The 20617-nt window shown below is 44.0% G+C and overlaps 1 protein-coding gene and 1 long non-coding RNA gene across 2 annotated transcripts in view; one reads left to right on the top strand and one right to left on the bottom strand.

The window, feature by feature from the left end:
* The window catches only part of LOC129443788 (integrin alpha-M), a 50019-nt gene that overhangs the window by 15067 nt on the left and 14335 nt on the right, over window positions 1–20617 (bottom strand). Inside the window, exons 3-8 of the mRNA XM_073860098.1 lie at window positions 18927–19015; window positions 16408–16475; window positions 4050–4164; window positions 3765–3895; window positions 3516–3658; window positions 3202–3352 (exon numbers count right to left, since the gene is read on the bottom strand). Coding sequence (XP_073716199.1) covers window positions 3202–3352; window positions 3516–3658; window positions 3765–3895; window positions 4050–4164; window positions 16408–16475; window positions 18927–19015 — 697 coding nt within the window. The remainder of the gene's footprint in view (window positions 1–3201; window positions 3353–3515; window positions 3659–3764; window positions 3896–4049; window positions 4165–16407; window positions 16476–18926; window positions 19016–20617) is intronic.
* On the top strand, window positions 13474–15283 carry LOC141353222 (uncharacterized). The gene is made up of 2 exons (XR_012360237.1): window positions 13474–14971; window positions 15113–15283. It is a non-coding gene; the product is annotated as an uncharacterized lncRNA (long non-coding RNA).

The following is a 20617-nucleotide window of genomic DNA, read 5'->3' as shown; positions in this document are numbered from 1 at the left end:
ACTTTTTTGTTCATTATGACTGTTTACTTCTGCTTAGGATAAATTACTGTGTCGCTTTCCTCACTTTAAAGCAAGTCTCTCTGAATAAAAGTGTTGTGAAAGAGACACCTGCTCCGCCTCCCGATCGCCACCAGAGGGAGCCATCCTCTGAATATTAGCCTTGGTCAAACTACACTACCCACAAACCCACATACCGGGACTGATTGCCTGCCACCTGATCCACGTCAAAGACTGCCTATTTAAGCCAGATTCAAATGCCACCTCAATGCGAAGTCTTGATTTGCGTTGTCTGTGTTTATCTGGTTACCGGTTTTGATCTGTTCTTTGTTATTACTAGTGGTGGGCAGAGCGAGGCTTCGTGAAACACTCAAACAGTTTAATCATTTGTGCCGTATGTTTCGGAGCTTCGAAACATCAATCCAAAACCGCCTCCACAGTGACACCTAGCGGTCGTTTGCATGTCTTTACATGAAGCAGCCTTGACAAGATTTTAGACGAGCGCTGACAAATTGTGTCCCACATGTTGTTTGAGTGACACACCCAAGTGATAGGATGGGAAAGTGGATAGTGCTCTCGACTCTCATGCGTAGATCTTAGGATCGAACCCGGGAAATGCATGCGCTACGTCATCATAATAAAATGCTTTTTGTTGTTGTTTTAACATCTGTTTGACAACTACATGAGCTTTTAGGCTCACAATTGTCGATAACTATAGGCTATTCGGGTCTATTTAATAAAAAAAAATGGAATAGAGATATACCAAATAAATAATAAGAGATTCATAAAATATATCAAGCCATAATATGCCACATTGTTTACATATAAAGATCTTTATTCAAATATATAAATTGTTCTGTGTTGATAAACTCAACCAGATTCTTTTTTTAAATATAATTTCTCCAGCCTCACACAAGGGACACTTTTGCTGGCATGCATTTTTTGTAAGTGTTACATACCTATGAGGAAAAATTACTTCTTTTCAGTAATTTATAGTATTTGATCTTGCCAAAAACGCATCTATGAGGTATTGTCAGATTTGTTTCCTACCCTGTCAGTTTAAGATTCGACGCAGATTCGACAGGTACGCCACCTTTCGAAATACTTGTGAAATGCACCGCTTGATGTTTCGAATCACTTCATCACGTGACATGGGTGTTTCGAATCACATTTCGGAGCAGTGTTGCGAAACATTTACGCTTCGGGATCTCGACACAGTGTCGAAACGTCAGTTTCGCGGGAGCCATCCCTAGTTATTACAATTGCTTGCTTGCTTGCTTGCTTGCTTGCTTGCTGCCTGCCCCGACCTTTTGGATTGTTTATTGACTATGAGACTGCCTTATCTAGTGATGGCCAAACGAGGCTTCCTGAACCAATGAGGCTTTCCAGCCCATTGGTTCGCCAAAAGGTTAATTTACCCGAAGCCTCATGAAACACTGTGCTCTTCAGTGACACCTGCTGTGCAAAGCAATGTATCGCACACGCACACAAATCTATTCATTTTGAGCAACCAAATTGTCATGGTGTGGGCTTTTGAATAAAGTATATTAAAGAAAGTATTATACTCTGCTTGTGTTAACCTATGTACACACAACTCACACATACACAACTTTGTGTTCAACTATACAGTAGTTCTTGAGTTAGTGATAACAGTGAATGCACAAAATAAAGAAATGAAGAGTTTCATTGCAAAACGAGATAAATCCATTTTTTTACATTTTTGTCAAAACATGTTTATTATTACGTTATCGTGTTATTATTTTGTTTTATGGTGCTACTTAGTTGTATTTTTTAAACCTTCATAACTTAAATCAAAACAAACCAACTGCAGTTGCATTGAAATTAATTGGAATGCAAAAATGGTGGTTATCTCGTTTTGGAACGAAACTCTTCAAATTATCGTGAGTGCAGTGTTTATTGAACTGGGGCTGCAATAGTGCAATGCTTATGGGACTGGAAGTGTGGAACAGCAAACTGCAACACGGAAAATGGTTTACTGGTTTTTTAACAGTATTTGGATTGAGGCGGTTTCTGTTTTTAGAAAACACCCTATCACAGGGCACTGATGATGCTGGACAACATAAGAAGATCAGTGCCAGCTTATATAAATTGGGATATTGGACCTTCTGTTTGATCCAATATCCCAATGGATCCTCAGTCCTTCTAGGTTATCCCTAATACAGTCTAGTCTTATAATAATAATAACAGCAGCAATAATATATATAATAATAACACTACTACTAATATAGGCTATATAATATAATTACGTATTATAGGTATTAGAACTAGACATATGCTAATTTACTCTAATGATCTACTGAACTAGGCTATGTATAATTTACTCTAATAATCTACTAAACTAAGTGTAATATAATATATAATACAGGCTATGATATATAATGATAACTATACTAGAAACTAGAAACTCACTACAACCTGGCCACTACTCACTACAACCAACACTTTAACATCAATGCAAACGTACTGCAAAACCCACAAGAGGCGCGAGTTTCGAACCGTAAGCGAAACTCAGAATGAAGCAATGACGTATTCAACAGAAAACGAGGCCTCGTTTGTCATCGTCACGTGATTTTCACAGAAACGATACAAGCCTCGAATCGGGGCTTCATCTGGAACGCCCCTTTTTGCTCGACACAAGCTCCGGAGCCTCGCTTCAGATGTCCCATCACTAGCCTTATCTATATTGTGGTGTATGCTGGTGTTGATATTCTGCCTGTCTGACAACGAGAGTGATAAAGCCTGCAAATGGATCTTCCGTCTCAAGGTGCCTCATTACAGAATGTGGATCAGGTGACAGGCAATCAGTCCCGGTTTGTGGGTAGTGTAGTTTGACCAAGGCTATATTCAGGGGATGGTTCCCTCTGGTGGTGATCAGGAGGCGGAGCAGGTGTCTCGTTCACAACAAAAGTATCTGCTAAATGCTTAAATGTAAAATCTCTAGCCAGCGACCAGCAGAGTAAATCTGGGTATATCCGCACTGTTAACAATTTAATATTTAAAACTTTGCATCTAGTCATAATACTTGGAAACCTAGCTTTATATGGTGTTTTTATTGTTAGCTCTTATGACAAGATGTGTAATCAGTGCTTTCTTTGTGTGGATTAAGGATTAACTCCACTGATGGGTCATGAAAATTAAGACCATGCAGGATTGTGTAGACTTGTGCAATATAAAGAAACTCACACCAATGATGTACCGGAGGACATTTTGCTCTTCACATAACTTGGTGACATTATCGTAATCGACATCACTGGGGTCTCCATCAGTTATTATCACCAGAGCTTTTGTAGCATTGGGGTTCGCTCCAGACGACACGTTATTCAACAGCTTGTCTCTGGCGGCAAATCAAAACATCAGAATTATTCATATTTGCAAACATGTAGGTCTCTGTTGATTTTAAATCATACTGTTATTGATATTCACATGAACGCATTTTTTATAAGATCAGCTTGCCATCACAGTTGTGAATATATACTACGGTAAAAGTGTTCACTCACAATGTGTATTTTATTGCACCGTGTGTGTTTGTGATTTCATGCATGTGTGACTCTTTCATGAGTTTCTCTTTAGCGAGGTTGTTCTGATAGTCGTTGAAGTCAAACACAGTTCGGAAAGACTTTGAAAATTGGACAGCGGCAAACTATGGCATACAGAAAGACACAACCCCAAGTACTTTATTAATCTTATTACAAAATAAATAAAACTGACCCAAAAATAATATTTTCACATACTTTAGATAAATTTACCTTTATGGAGGAGTTTGATAGTTTTGTCATAATATTTATGATGAAATCTTTGTTTAAATTAAAATGTTCTTTTGTCATGCTTTCAGATCCATCAAACAGAAACACCAGATTGACTTCTCGCTTTGTGCATTCTGTAGAAAGATGCAAAATACAAACAATCATGTCTTACACTTACAAAATTTTAATAAAAAAATAATAATAATAAAACTGAGAAAATGACAAAACTCAATAAAAAAAATCAAAAGTTCATAAGGATTTACAGAATAGGTAATTAATGGATCAAACCTTGAAAACCTGTGGTGAAGTTGGAGTCTGGCTGTAAGCTGCTGTTGTACTGGTAGCAGATACCATTAAGATACGAGTTTCCATCACATTCATGTGCAAGAAATGGACTGCAACTCTTAAAAACAGACACACAATATTTCAAACAGAAGAAACATTAATCATCACAACAAAAATCATGAATTGATGAGCATTACATCTATAGTGAAGTGTCAAAGATTGGTCTGACAGAAGGCTTTATCAGTATACAGTTTTTTTTCAGTTGCTAACTAGCATTTGTCCAACCAGTTGTCACATTTTTAAAACTCTAAACACAATTAGCACCGCATCGGTCTTTTGTGGCCATACAATTCACACATTTCATGTTTTTTTACACATTATGCAGTCAGTGAACACATTTCCACAATGCTTACATTTTCTTAACAGACAAGCTATACCTCCCAACAAAATTATGGATTGTTTTGTAGGATTTACGAATGCTAACACACAACATCTCACAATAGCAAAAACAATATTCCAAACCTTAGATACAGTATAAAAACCTTTGTGTTGTGTAAATTGGGCCAACCACAGCTGATTCCAGTCTGGCTTAGACTCAGTGCCAGGGGTTATTTTTTGTATTACATTGACACGTAAAAGGAAGACTTTGAGAAGTAATGTTTTTGGAAACAGAAAAAGACAAACACTGTAATGTCTGGATGAGGAAGAGTAAGAGCAAGGGGCCCAGGCAGAAGAGCAGGCCCAGTGAGAGATGCAGTAAGAGATGCAGGTGCAGTGAAAGGTGCAGGAGCAGTGAGAGATGCAGTGAGAGGTGCAGTGAGAGCTGCAGTGAAATGTGCAGGAGCAGTGAGAGATGAAGTGAGAGGTGCCCGGCAGTGAGAGATGTAGTTAGAAGTGCAGGAGCAGTGAGCGATGCAGTGAAAGGTGCAGGAGCAGTGAGAAGTGCAGTGAGAGTGCCAGGAGCAGTGAGAAGAGCAGGGCCAGGGAGAAGAGCAGGCCCAATGAGAAGGCAATGTAGAGGCGTAAGAATGCTTGGTGGTGATCACCTACAAAGCTTTAAATGTCCTAGCACCCTCATATCTTAGAGAATTACTATCAGAATACAATCCATCACGCACACTACGGTCGTAAAATTCTGGTCTCTTGATTATCCCTAGACTAGCAAAAGTGTCTAAAAGGGGAAGATCCTTTTCCTACTTAGCCCCTACACTCTGGAATGATTTACCAACCGATGTTAGGGTTAGGCGAGCCACACGCGGCAACACCACCCACCTACAACGGCGACCCTAACACCTGCCAGGCCTTCCTTCAGCAGTGTTCCCTGGCCTTCGTTCTCCAGCCTCGGAGGTTTGCATCGTCTGTTTCCAGAGTGGCGTTCATTCTCACGCTGCTCACTGGGAGAGCGAGAGACTGGAAAATGGGAGGTCCAGGCCCCGTGCACGACTTCGTTCGAGGCCCTCAAGGACGAGATGCTGAGACTTTTCGATCGATCTCTACAAGGCGACATGGCAGCAGCTGAATTAGTGCGATAATTACAATGAGATTGCAGTGTTCTTGTTTCCTGAGTTCCAGTGCAGTTGGCTGCTTTGCCTTCAAGCGTACACCAGTTGTCTTCAGCTTCCTCTAGTGTTTCGTCATCGGATGTGGGTGGATCTCTTCGCTACTGTTTGACTTCTTCAGCGGTGCCGTGTGTGGCTTTTCCCAGTGGCTCAATATTTTGTGACTATAGCACTACCTTGTCTCTCTGGTGTTTGTTGGGTGCTTTGTCTTCAAGCGTATCCCTTCAAACTTTGTGTGTTTTTTCAATAAACATTTAATGTATCTCGCATTGAGACTCCGACTCCCGAGCATTTCTTGACACCTGTGGCCTGATGCTATAGAGAGGCAGGATTATTTGTTCGAATTACAGTATGTCCTTTTAGTTTCTACCTCTATTTTCCCATTACTGTAATTTCACGAGTTCACACTTACAAATAATTCAGAACAGAGTTATTAATATGCGTATTTGGCGTGCTGTCCGAGGAGAGGGCTCCGAGCTCATTAATGGACTGAGCCCGGAGCGCTTCCTTGCAGGGAGAGAGTTCCCGGCTTAGCCTTAGGCCCGAACCCAGAACAATCCCCCCTGTTCTGGTTAGTAAGGTGACTTAGGCCAGTGTTTCCCAACCCTGGTCCTCGGGCACCCCCTCCCAGAAAGTTTTAGATGTCTCCTTATTTAACACACCTGATTTAAATCATCAGCTTGTTAGTGAGACATGTTTACCATTTTAGAAGGAGGCTGATGAGTCGAATCAGGTGTTTTAAATAAGGAGACATCTAAAACTTTCTGGGAGGGGGTGCCCGAGGACCAGGGTTGGGAAACACTGACTTAGGCAATCTTGCGGAGAAGGGGAGGTGGAGGGATGCTGAAACTATCAAGGAATGAGGGTGAGTTGGTTTCCAGTCTATATAGGTTTCTGTGGATACCTGATTGCTGATTGTCAACAGCTGGTCGTAGTTGAGGTAATTAGGTTGATTATTTGAACGTGTTCCTCCCGAACTTTGTTAATAAAACATCATTTCACGAGTTCACACTTACAAATAATTCAGAACAGAGTTATTAATATGTGTATTTGGCGTGCTGTCCGAGGAGAGGGCTCCGAGCTCGTTAATGGACTGAGCCCGGAGCGCTTCCTTGCGGGGAGAGAGTTCCGGGCTTAGCCTTAGGCCCGAACCCAGAACAATCCCCCAAAAGATCGCAAACTAGCATTGGACAGCAGCCGGGAACTGTGTGGGTCCCCCCAAAAAATAGCTGAATGTAAAGTGGGAGGTAACGGGGCTCCTGCGGGATCATAGAAAACATCACTGCTGTGACAGTTGGAAATTGTGAAAAGCAGGGCTCCTGCAGGAGCAGAGAAAACAGCACCGCTGCGGCGGTGGAGAAACAGGGCTCCTGCGGGAGCAGGGGAGACATCACTGCTGCGGCAGTGGGGAAATTGTAAGAGCAGGGCTCCTGTGGGAGCAGTGGAAAACTGCGGGAGCAGAGCAGACAGCACCGCTGTGGCAGTGGAGAAATAGGGCTCCTGCGGGAGCAGAGATTGTGAAAAGCAGGGCTCCTGAGGGAGCAGGTAAAGTGACACTGCTGTGGCAGTGGAGATTGTGAGAAGGCATGGCTCCCGCGGGAGCAGAGGGAATAATACCGCTGCGGCGGTTGGGAAAACAGGGCTCCTGCGGGAGCAGAGGTTGTGAAAAGCAGGGCTCCTGCGGGAGCAGGGAAAGTGACACTAGTGTGGCAGTGGAGATTGTGAGAAGGCATGGCTCCTGCGGGAGCAGAGGGAATAGTACCGCTGCGGCGGTTGGGAAAAAACGGGCTCCTGCGGGAGCAGAGGTTGTGAAAAGCAGGGCTCCTGCGGGAGCAGGGAAAGTGACACTGCTGTGGCAGTGGAGATTGTGAAAGGTGGGGCTCCTGCGGGAGCAGTACAGACATCACTGCTGCGGTAGTTGAGAAATTGTGAAAATTAGGGCTCCTGTGGGAGCAGAGTAAACATCACTGCTGTGGCAGTGGAGAATTTGTGAAATGTAGGGCTCCTGCGGGAGCAGAGGAGACAGTACTGCGATGGTAGTAGAGATTAGTGGAAAGCAGGGCTCCTGCAGGAGCAAAGGAAATGGCACCACTGTGAAAATAGGGTTCCTGCGAGGGCAGGGGAAACATCACTGCTGCGGCAGTGAAGGAAAATTGTGGAAAGCAGTTCTCCTGCGGGAGCAGAGCAAACATCACTGCTGTGGCAGTGGAGGTTAGTGAAAGCGGTGCTCCTGCGGAGCAGAGGAAACAACATTGCTGCGGCAGTGGAGAGACAGGCATCTGCAGGAGGCAGGGGAAACATCACTGCTGCGGCAGTGGAAATGGGCTCCTGCGGGAGCAGAGGAAAACATCACTGCAATGGCAGTGGAGGTTAGTGAATGCAGGGCTCCTGCGGGAGCAGAGGAAACGTCACTGCTGCGGCAGTGGAGAATAGGGCTTCTGCGGAAGCAGGGGAAACATCACTGCTTTTGCAGTGGGGATTAGTAAAAGCAGGGCTCCTGCAGGAGCAGAGAAAATGACACCGCTGCAGCAATGGAGAACAGATCTCCTGCGGGAGATGGTAAAAACACCACTACTGCGGCAGTGGATTTTAGTAAAAGCTGGCTCCTGCGGGAGCAGAGGAAACATCACTGTTGTGACAGTGGATAGAGTCTTATAGTTTGTGTTGTCCTGGAGCAGGCTGGAGCTGGTGGGATCCGCTGATGAGGGTTTGTTGGGCTTCTCTGATGTGAGAGCGGTTTGATCGAATGTAGGTTTTGAAGGCTTCTGATGACTAGCGTCCGAGTGCTTGGATCTGTTGTTGTGAAAGACCTTTTTGGGCGGCTGTGGTTGCCGCGCCTATGCGGAAAGAATGGCTGGAGAAGGAGTCTGCTGGGATGCCAGATAGAAGTAGGACGGATTTAAGGTGTTTTTGGAACCAAAAACGTGTAACCGGGCGGTTTGAGTCGTCTATAAAGAGTCTGATGCAGATCTAGCCTGGGAATTTCTGGAATGTAGGTAGGCTAGGAGTGTCTGGTATGGTTGAATCAATGTGATGCCCAGCTGATGCCTGACCAACGACCACCGGCAGGACCCGCTTAATATCCGCTTAATCTCTGCTTAATCTCCGCTTAATCTCCGCTTAAGCTCCTTATCCGTTTATATGTGTGTATATACATGTATATCTCCCAAGGGTTTTTCCCTGCTAGGACTTTTATTTTTATTTCCTCGGCTAAACAACCCGGGGTTTTTGTTTTTTTTTCCTAGGGGTTTTTTTACCCCGGGGAGGTAGCCTGCTTTGGCTTAACTTAGCTTCTTCTTCTAGACGTTACATTAGTAATATGCTCGCTCATAATGTTGCGTCATAGCCGCAGCAAATTTGACTGCTTATGCTATTGTGTATTATGTTATGCTTTCTGTCGTTTTTCTGTGCTTTTACTGCTTCTATTAATGTAAAGCTGCTTTGAAACAATTGAGTATTGTGAAAAGCGCTATATAAATAAAATTGAATTGAATTGAATTGAATTGAATTGGTGATGGGAAGTTGAAAATGTAAATGAAGTGGCCTTTTCTCGTTTGGTCCTTCTTGCTTTGTTTGATGAAATAGGAGATGGTGTCGTTGTCCAGAAGTGATAGATCTGAGATTGTGGGGTGGTTATTTGGATTGAAATTGGAAGTGATGGTGAGTTCTGAACATCTGAGGAACCCGAAGAAGGCTAGAATAAACAGCGCCGAGTGTGTGGGCGGTGTTAGTAGAGTGGTAGCCTCGACGGATGGTGGTGATGCATTTGGTGAGTAATTCTAAGGTTATTGGTTGTCTTGCATCCGGACGGGTAGGGTGGGTTCTTTGGATACCTTTAATGAGCATAGATGTCTGGGTGCTAGCTATTACTGGGGAGGGTGAGCCAAAAATTAGTTTGTGGAAAAATTGGATTCTGCTTAGGTATCCTTTGATAGAGCTTGCTTGAAGGTTCTTTTGTTGTTTGAGGTAGGATATGAAAGAGGTGATGGTGAGTAGGGAAACGTCAGGGAAGGTCAGGTTGTAACCAGAGTGGAAAGTTTTGAAGCTCTTCCAAGCGGTTAGGTAGGTTTGTAGGGTTCTTGGGGATACAGCTTGGAGGATAGTATCTAGGGAAGCATTGAGGAGGGATTTTAAAGGGTGGTTTATGGGAATATGAGTTCTGAATAGTGAGGTACCGGAGTTGGGTGTGGATCCGCTTGTGGTGCTAGCTGCGTGAATTTCTGAGAGGATCTGTGCTCTGATGTTGTGAGAAACGGGGGGTGGTTCCAGGGCTGGAGCGTTCGGTGGGAGGGGCATCGGAGTTGTGGTAAATAAAGTGTATGGGGATTTGGTGTTGGTAGCTGACGCAGGTATCATTTGTTGTGGGTACCTTGTGTCGCAGCCTGGGGCTTGAGAAGAGGAAAAGGGGTTGGAAGGAGGTAAAGGTAGCGGCATCTGAGCTTGGGTTGCTAGCGGAGGCAGCCTCGCGCTGGAGCTTGATGGTGGAGCTTCCGGCCACATACAGGGGAAAGGATTGGAGAAATCAGACTGAAAGGCTTGTGGAGGTGGGGCTAATGTTGCTGGCGGAAGCATGTTTGAGCTGGAAGGGAAAACGTTACCTGTATCGACAAGTCAGACCATGTAACGGGGCGCTTTAAAGAAAGCGATGAAGAACGTGAATCCATGTGCAAAAGGTGTTTATTGTAAAATCCCAATAAGGGCCAGCAAACAGATCCAAAGGTAAATCCAGTAATCGTAATCCAAAGACAGGCAAAATATAACAGGGCAGGCGGCAAACAGGCAAGATATCCAAAAACAGTCACAGGTCAAAAATACAGGCAGATCCAGGTAACAGATAAAACAGGTACAGAAAACAGATTCAGAAAACAGGCAGATACAAACAGGATGTGGCAATGTATAATATTCAGCAGTGAACAGGTATGCAGGAAGTGCTTAAATACAAACAGACAGGAAGTGTGAACTGTGACATGGCATGATGTTTTCAAAATAAAAGCCAGAACAGAACGTCAAAATAAAAGTCCAAAATACAAAAAATACACAGAATACAAGAAAACACAGAACAAAACCTTACAGAACCCCCCCTCTAAAGGGCGACTCCCGGAGCCCAACAAACAAATCATAAAGTCCAATAGAGGGTGGGCGGGCGGGCCAGGACCTCTTGGCAGCGGCAGGGCAGTTCAGAGGAGTTCCTGGGTCGTGTGGCCAGGATGGTCCAGGGTCGTGGGGCAAGCATGGTCCTGGATCATGAGGCAGATGCGGGCCTGGGTCATGGGGCAGATGCGGGCCTGGGTCATGGGGCAGATGCGGGCCTGGGTCATGGGGCAGATGCGGGCCTGGGTCATGGGGCAGATGCGGGCCTGGGTCATGGGGCAGATGCGGGCCTGGGTCATGGGGCAGATGCGGGCCTGGGTCATGGGGCAGATGCGGGCCTGGGTCATGGGGCAGATGCGGGCCTGGGTCATGGGGCAGATGCGGACCTGGGTCATGGGGCAGATGCGGACCTGGGTCATGGGGCAGATGCGGACCTGGGTCATGGGGCAGGCTTGGACCTGGGTCATGGGGCAGGCTTGGACCTGGGTCATGGGGCAGGCTTGGACCTGGGTCATGGGGCAGGCTTGGACCTGGGTCATGGGGCAGGCTTGGACCTGGGTCATGGGGCAGGCTTGGACATGGGTCATGGGGCAGGCTTGGAGCAGGATCAACGGGCAGACTTGGAGCAGGATCAACGGGCAGACATGGAGCAGGATCAAGGGACATACGTGAAGCTTGGTCATGGGGTAGGAATAGACCCAGATCACAAGGAAAGGAAGGATCAGAGTACACTTCGGCCTCCGCCTCTGTGTCCTCTGCCTCCTTCCTGTGTCCGGGTACTACCCCCCCCAAAAAAAAAACTTGGAAAAGCTTCCGTGGACCAGGGTGAAGATAATCCAGATGGTGGACCAGACGAATCAGATGAGTCAGTTGAGCCAGGTGAATCAGACGGGACAGGTGAGTCAGGTAAGCCAGATGAACCAGACGGGACAGACGAATCAGGCAGGACGGGCAGATCAGATGAGTCAGGCAGATCAGATGAGTCGGGCAGATCAGATGAGTCGGGCAGATCAGATGAGTCGGGCAGATCAGATGAGTCGGGCAGATCAGATGAGACGGGCAGATCAGATGAGACGGGCAGATCAGATGGTTCCGATGGTTCAGATGCAGGGCCTTGAGGAACCTCGGGAACAACAAAACAGAAGGCCGACCAGACGCACCACAGGGCTATTGCAAATTCAGGGATTACATAGTCAATGAGACATACCTCAGCGGTGGTAGGTTCAGGCATGACGGCCATCTTAATGGCAGGTGCAGGGTGAATACTAGCCCTCATAAGTGCAGGTGTGGTGGTGATGATGGCTCTCTGTAATTCAGGTGCTGGGATGACAGTGGCTCTCTCAAAAACAGGTGCGAGTGTAGAAACAGGCAGGATGGCGGCCATTTTGGGAACAGGCAGGGTGGCGGCCATTTTGGGGACAGGCAGGGTGGCGGCCATTTTGGGAGCAAGCATGGTGGCGGCCATTTTGGGAACAGGCTTGGACCAAACAGGCATGACATGGCGTGGCGTGTTGTGAATAGCCTCTGGTTTGCTATCCACAACGCCCACCGTGAATGGAGAGCCACATAACAATAGAGCAAAGTCAATATAACTCTCCAGGGACCAGGCAGACATATCATGGGGCATACACAAGCGCAACCATTCATCCAGGGCATTGTAGAAAACTGGTTTTAACGTGTCCTCATCATAATGTACTTGATTACTTAAATCCAAAAAGTCACTTACAAAATCCTCAATGGGCCGGTGGTTCTGACGGAGTGCAAGCAGTGCAAAATCAGGTTTCATGGTGCTGGTGGGAGATTACTGACCTTCGCTGGATTCCGGTTTATGGCTGATTATTCTGTAACGGGGCGCTTTAAAGAAAGCGATGAAGAACGTGAATCCATGTGCAAAAGGTGTTTATTGTAAAATCCCAATAAGGGCCAGCAAACAGATCCAAAGGTAAATCCAGTAATCGTAATCCAAAGACAGGCAAAATATAACAGGGCAGGCGGCAAACAGGCAAGATATCCAAAAACAGGCACAGGTCAAAAATACAGGCAGATCCAGGTAACAGATAAAACAGATACAGAAAACAGATTCAGAAAACAGATTCAGAAAACAGGCAGATACAAACAGGATGTGGCGATGTATAATATTCAGCAGTGAACAGGTATGCAGGAAGTGCTTAAATACAAACAGACAGGAAGTGTGAACTGTGACATGGCATGATGTTTTCAAAATAAAAGCCAGAACAGAACGTCAAAATAAAAGTCCAAAATACAAAAAATACACAGAATACCAGAAAACACAGAACAAAACCTTACAGACCACAACATCAGAAAGTAGTTACAATGTCTGATTTCGAAGCAGTTGATGGTAAAATTTTGGAAGAAACAGTACAGCATCTTAAAACATCAACCTGCACCCTTGACACACTCCCAACATCTTTTTTCAAAAGTGTCTTTAACTGTTTAGAAGCAGATCTCCTAGAAGTGGTAAATTCATCACTTTACTCTGGGATTTTTCCAAAGTCCCTTAAAACTGCAGTTGTTAAGCCCCTCCTGAAAAAGAGCAACCTAGATAACACTGTGTTGTGCAACTACAGACCAATCTCAAATCTTCCTTTCATAGGCAAGATCATTGAAAAAGTTGTTTTTAATCAGCTGAACAAATTCTTAATTTCTAATGGTTACTTTGACATTTTGCAATCTGGTTTCAGACCACACCACAGTACAGAGACAGCGCTCATAAAGATAATAAATGATATTCGCCTCAATACAGACACAGGTGTCACCGGGTGACTATGATAGGGCGGAACCAAAAGTGGCGGAGAAAGGTTCCGCCTGAAGATGGTTTCCGCCCGGGCCCGGTTTTTACTTAATTTTACTTCCTGGTTTCCCTGCCAACCCTGATAACGAGGGAACTAGCAGCAGGTGTGGCAAATTGATGGAGCGATCTGTGATTGGAGGTGAGGGTGAAGGCAAGCCACATAAAAAGGGCCAAGGAAGCACAAAGGAGGAGAGTTGTTTTTCGGGTGTGAGTCCCTTTTCTGCCTTGGGCAAACGCAAACACACGCTCCGTCCCTGGACGAGCCGAAGGGCGCCGTTGATCCGCTAAACACTTATAGTGTAAGGAAAGAGTGCGGCTGCCAGAAGAGGCGAGAAGGACGGGGCTGTGAGACTAATTAAAGGGACACTACACCGGGTGCTTGTGGTATACTTTGTATACGCTGTGTGGCTGCTTTGCAGACGGACCACGCTGGTTGGATCGCTCTCCTGGGGAAGAGAGGAAGAGACAGACAGCTGACGAAGGAATTCTGAGAGGTTTTCATTAGAGAAATAGTGGACACAGAGCCATCAAGAGCGGAGCTAATAGCAGTTGTTGACAACTAAGTGTGAGTAACAGCTGTGGTACTTATCTGTGCAATATTTGTACGAAGAGTTGTTTGGTGTGTTCCTTTGTGTTTTTGAGGTCCCTGGCCCCACTGGAGAGGGAAGCGTGGGCGAGCCGTGGGTTGACCGGAAGCACGGACGAAGCACTTGGTAGGAAGCACCGTTCACCAGTAAAACAGTGGCCCTGTGGGGAAAAGGAAGCGCAGGTGAGCCAGAGGAGTGATAACCAACACGCCGGGCCTGCGAATAACACACATCTCACTCCCATTTACGGTCCAGTTATCGCCCAACCATCCTCTCGAGGTCGTCGTGGTCAGGTGGCAAGGGCGATCTAAATGTCACGTGAAGTTGTATAAGAGTGCTGTGGGTGAGTTTCACTGATTGATGGTGTTTACGCTTTACTTGCTGTGTATATGCTGTGCTTGTAGCGTTCGAACTGCCTAGCCTCCGACGAGTCACGAGACGACGACATCCGTTGTGGCCTGGGTCCTAAGGAGAGCGAGAAAAAAATTGAACCCTGTGCCCGGGGTGTGTCGACGAGAGCTTCGTTTGTCCATAGAGCAGACAGTGGTGAAACCCAGTGAGTATTGTCGAGAGTATACCGTGCGGACTGTGGGTTGTAACGGTGTGTGTACTGACCTCTCCAATAGAAGCTCGTGGTGAGCGGAGCCCCGATGAAAGTTCGCCCCAACTCGTGACCCCGGTCGTGGAAGAAGGAGGGGGAGTTTGGGAAGCGTTCGGCTCCGTGTCATCGGACCCACTAGTCCCTACGACGCCCGGACAGCCGGAGTGGATGGGCGAAGGAATACGGTGCACCAACACTGTAGCGAAAATCCACTGTTTGTAGCAATTACCTACCTGTACAAGTGAAGCTCTGTGTGAGTGAAGATCCCCAGTGCTGTGAGTAACGTAACCTGTGAAGTAAACCTGTTCTGTGCTTATAGCAATTACCTACCTGTACAAGTGAAGCTCTGTGTGCATGAAGATCCCCAGTGCTGTGAGTAACGTAACCTGTGAAGGAAACCTGTTCTGTGCTTATAGCAATTACCTACCTGTTCAAGTGAAACCTCCGTGGGAAGCGAAGGCCCCCAGTCCCTGTCCCAAGTGGCCCTGGAGGCGAGCAGCAGAACTATTAGTTTTAAATTGCCCATTCCCCTTTCCCCTTTTCCCCCTTTCCTTTTTAAATATTTAATAAAGTTTATTTTAAACGTAGTTTACTCGTCTGTCTGGTCATTGGGGTGGTCTTGGGAACCTCCTCGAGGTGGAAGAGTTGAGAGGGGCGTGACCTTTAGTTTATTCGGGTCCGCCCCCGGCCGTGACACAGGCAAACTATCAGTGCTGGTGCTACTCGACCTCAGTGCTGCTTTTTTTTCTGAGCAGAACCAGAAAATATGAACATATCACACCAGTCCTCAGGTCTCTACACTGGCTACCAGTTACATTTAGGATTTATTTTAAAGTATTATTAATGGTATATAAATCACTCAGGGGACTAGGACCTCAATACATTGCTGATATGCTCATTGAATATAAACCTAACAGATCACTCAGATCATTAGGATCACATCAGCTAGAAATAGCAAGGGTTTACTCAAAGCAAGGAGAGTCAGCTTTTAGCTATTATGCCAGTCGCAGCTGGAACCAGCTTCCAGAAGAGATCAGATGTGCTCCAACAGTAGTCACATTCAAATCCAGACTCAAAACACATCTGTTTAGATATGCATTTACTGAATGAGCACTATGCTGCGTCCGAACTGATTGCACTATATTATATATGCACTATTTTAATTCTTTTTTATGTTTTTATTTCTCTTGTTTTTATTCTTATTTTTAATGGTTTTATACTTTTTTCCTGTTTTATTCTTTTTCACACATTTAAACAGTTTTTATTAAAATCACATTTATTTTCTTTTAATTGATATTTTAAATTCATGTATCTTTGATTTATGTTTTCTCATTTCTATGTAAAGCACTTTGAATGACCTCTGTGTATGAAACGTGCTATACAAATAAACTTGCCTTGCCTTGCCTTGTTTTCTGAATAAAAATAGTTGCCATTGTTATGTTGGTCTGAGTGAGTTTTGGAAGTGAGATTTACTTTTTGACCATTGCTGGTAATGCAGGTAATGCATCTGGTTTTGGTATAGAGCAATGCTTGTTAGCAACTGAAAAAAACTGTAATGTTCAAAGCAACTTTCATGACGTGTATAGTTTTTCTCCCACTTTACATTATAATATTTTATTCTTTGAATATTCTTTTACATAAAAGCTGAAGAGATGAGTGTGACAAAGCAGAAAACAGATAGCAGTAAATAAGATTGAGATGATGAACTTACAGTGATGCTTGTGGTACCAGAAGACGACACAGCAGTTGACAAATCCAACCATCTGTTACTCTCTGAACCTGTCAACACATCACCAACCACATCAGTGTGTGTGTGTGTGTCAGAATCAGAATCAGAATCACTTTATTCGTCGAATGTATCAGCAGATACACAGGAATTTGATATGGCTATCAGTAACACACAAACTCAACATGCAACATGTATACATATAGCTACTTAAAACATGCCACAAACCAATCAATTGAAATTATAAAATAGTCCAAAATGATGCTAAAAAGGAGGAAAAAAACTATTTAAATGGCGTGAGGTCCTTGTTCTCACTGCTCTATACCTTCTTCCTGAAGGAAGCAGCTTAAAAATGTCACTTGCTGGATGGGACTGATCAGCAACAATTTTAGCTGCCCTTTTCCTAACTCTGGCCTCATATAGGTCAATAAAGGAATAGTCTACCCTTTTGCCATATTAAACTATGTTATTACCTCATCCTAGACGAATTAATACATACCTATCTTTTTTCAATGCATGCACTGTACAGCGCGTTGTGAATGTGTTAGCATTAAGCCTAGCCCCATTCATTTCTATGGTACCAAAAAAAAGTTTTATTTTGTGGCACCATACTTACTGGTATAACTCCTCATGTTACAGTCTTTAAACAGGGAAAACACGGAAGTGTTTGGTGGCTTCCCTGTTTGGTACTATAGGAATGAATGGTTCTAGGCTAAAAGCTAACACATTCCCGATGCGCTGTATAGTGCAAGCATTGAAAAAAGATAGATATGTATTAATTCGTCTAAGGTGAGGTAATAACATAGTTTAATACGGCAAAAGGGTAGACTATTCATTTAAGTGATAGCTGCCTCTGTCCAGTCAGCCTCTCTGCTGTGCGCACAATACGCTGTAGTCTAACCTTCGCCAAGGCTGATGCTGAAGCAAACAGTAATGGATGCTGAGAGAAGGCTTTCCACAGTGGCTCTGTAAAAACTGGACCGAACAGAGCTGGAAACGTTCAGTTTATTTAACTGTCTCAAAAAAAAAAAAAAGAAAAACATTCCCCTATGAGCTCTCCTAAGTATGGAGGAACTATTTTCCTCCCATTTTAAGTCATTTGTAATGACAGTGCCTAAAAATTTAATAGACTCAACCTTCTTCACAACAGTACTCTTGATAATTAAAGGAGGAAGGGAGGCTGGTGTCCTATGAAAATCTATCACCATTTCCACAGTCTTTTGCTGATTAAGCTCTAAGTTGTTATCATCACACCACGCAACCAATTTGGACACTTCCTGCCTGTAAGCAGACTCGTCGTTTCCCTTAATCAGTCGGACTAATGTGGTATCATCTGCAAATTAAACAGCTTGATGGAATCATTATTGGAAGTACAATCATTAGTGTACAGTAAGTAGAGAAATGGTGACAACAAACACCCCTGAGGAGCTCCGATATTAGTAGTCTGACAAACAAACATATGCTGTCCAAGCCGCACATACTGTTGTCTGTCACTAAGAAAATCCATAATCCAACGGCAGATAGAGGGTCCTACGCCCAACAGTAACAGCTTTTCCCACAATCGCTCGGGTAGAATGGTCTTAAAGGCTGCACTGAAATCCACAAACAACATCCTTACATACGAGCCAGTAGAGTCAAGATGGTCCAGAGCATAATGCAGTCCTAAATTGACCGCATCATCTACCCAACGGTTTGTCCTGTAAGCAAACTGTAGTGGATCAAGATAAGGTGCTGTGATAGGTTTAAGATGTGACAGAACCAACCGCTCCAAACATTTCATGACCACTGATGTAAGGGCCACCGGTCTGTAGTCATTTAAGTCCACCGATTTGTCTTTCTTCTGCACTGGAATAATAGTTGATGATTTAAAACAACTCGGAACCCTACATAAAACAATTGATTGATTAAAAATGTCTGTAAAAACTGGAGCTAGCTGACTAGCACAGTACTTGAGGGTGGCAGGTGAAGTCCCATCAGGGCCACTCGCCTTCCTTACATTTTGTCGGCTAAAAAGCCAATACACATCCTTCTCTGCAATCTCAATGTCAGAAGTGACTTTATCCTGCGGGGCAATATTCTCCCACTCTCTAAGTGTGCCACCCCCCAGAGGGAAAGGATGAGAGCATTTAGATTTCTCACATCTTGTGTAGAAAACATTACATTCATTGGCAGATGGAGTGACTTATTGTTTTTTATTTTTATAGTCTGTCAAGTGCTTTAGCGATCTCCAGTCATTTGTGCCAAATTGTTCCTCCATATTCACCTTATAGGCACTTTTTGCCTTAATGGCTTAAGGGGAATAGAATATACAGTTTGTACAGTATAAAATGCATTACATCTATGGAATGTCCCCACAAAACATGGAAACCAGAGTGTTTGTGTGTGTGTGTGTGTGTGTGTGTGTGTGTGTGTGTGTGTGTGTGTGTGTGTGTGTGTGTGTGTGTGTGTGTGTGTGTGTGTGTGTGTGTGTGTGTGTGTGCGTGTGTGTGTGTGTGTGTGTGTACCTGGACGCAGTGGTCTACAGGCCCTTAGATTTGTGAGACAGGTGTAAATTCTATCTGTTGAATTATTTAATGGAGCTCCAACGATGATCCTGTAAAACAGAATCAATTATACAGAGAAACGTTTAAAGAACTTTCCTTGAAAGTTCCCAAAGCACTGAATAACATTATGTCAACACAAAAAGTTTCCAGTTGTTTTAATACATTCATTCATTTAGATACATTGCGCTTTTTGACACTCTGTTTTTTCCTTTACCGTCATTTTCTGACATGGGTACTTTTAGTTGTTTTGGAATTGTTCATGTCTCTAATTTTCTATTTTGCTGCCTCTTCCCCTGGAGAAAGCAATACCAAAATAACGAAGAAAGCTAAAACATCAAATACAATAGATAAAATGCCTAGAGTTCAATGAACACTATCATCATCTCTGTTTAAAAAAAACTACAATTTCAACTTGCTTGCAGAGTTACATGGATGATAAGTTTAACTTCTAAAGACCTGCTCTAAATCTGGTTAATAAAGTAAGTCACCATTGTGCCGATTAGTGTTTCCTTTAGTTGGGCACTTGTTTCAGTTTTCGTTTGCTCATTTTGGCAGTGTGTTTATAAAACACATCTTTTAGAGCAGAGGAAGATGAAAGAAAATAAGTCTTAAACTGTTACTATGTTATTTATTATGAAAGTATAAGACTTATGTTTCAATGATCTCATAAAAAAAATAATCACTGAATATAAGTGTATAATTTTACATTCTGCCAACCCTGTGAAGCTCCTATGAATTCCAACAGTGCTGTAAAAATCCACATAACCTGAAGAGTTAAATATTGTTTACCCAAATCTAATCTGTGGTGTTAGTCAGACACAAAGAGACATCAACAATCAGCGTTTAAAACACAACCATGTTGACCATTAACAACAAAGCTTCATTGTATAAAACTCATTAATAACTCCCATCATGCATTTCAACATGACAAAAATTGTGCATCTTTCTTACCATTAACTGTCACCATTGTTGAGATTTGTATCAGAAGTCATGATGTCTCTCTTAACCAAAAAAAAAAGTTAAAAAACTAAAGCATTACAGCAGTCTTATTCAATACAATGTCATTTACCAGGGATGTGATTTTTCCGGATTAATCCGGAATTCCGGATTTTCCGACCTGAAAATGTGACCTACGTGAATCATGCAGATATGTAAAAAATATATAGGGTGTAGGGGGGGTTTCTCACAGCCTTCACCATGGTAACCCGGGATGGAACCACAATTGCCATCCCCGCGGAACAGGGCCACACAGCGCGGCACGTCTGATGACAAAGAGATGCATTTCCTTCCTTTCCAAGTATCAACAAGGACGTGTTTCCGACCATACGCAAATGGCGGATGGCGAAGTATGATTGTATTGGTCAGGTCAATCAAACTCCCTGCGAGGGGTCCTGCAGTGTACCTCAGTCCCCCTCGCACTACAGTGGTATCGTGAAAAGAACATCTTCAGATCGGATGATCTGGGTATGTATATTGCTTGTGTCTATCGAAAAAAGAATCACGATCTCGATTCATACCCTGTATTCAGATGCTGCATTCACGTATTTACATTAAAACAATCCAGATGTTATGTTGTCAAACTGGCTTACACTCACACAGTGTAAAACCAAACCCTATTCATTCACCAATCAGACCCGATCGTTTCTCTCTTC

The sequence above is a fragment of the Misgurnus anguillicaudatus genome, chromosome 3 (assembly GCF_027580225.2).
Source record: "Misgurnus anguillicaudatus chromosome 3, ASM2758022v2, whole genome shotgun sequence".
Taxonomy (NCBI): Eukaryota; Metazoa; Chordata; class Actinopteri; order Cypriniformes; family Cobitidae; genus Misgurnus; species Misgurnus anguillicaudatus.
Note: the sequence above shows the minus strand (reverse complement) of the source record. Positions and strands in the feature narration are given on the sequence as shown.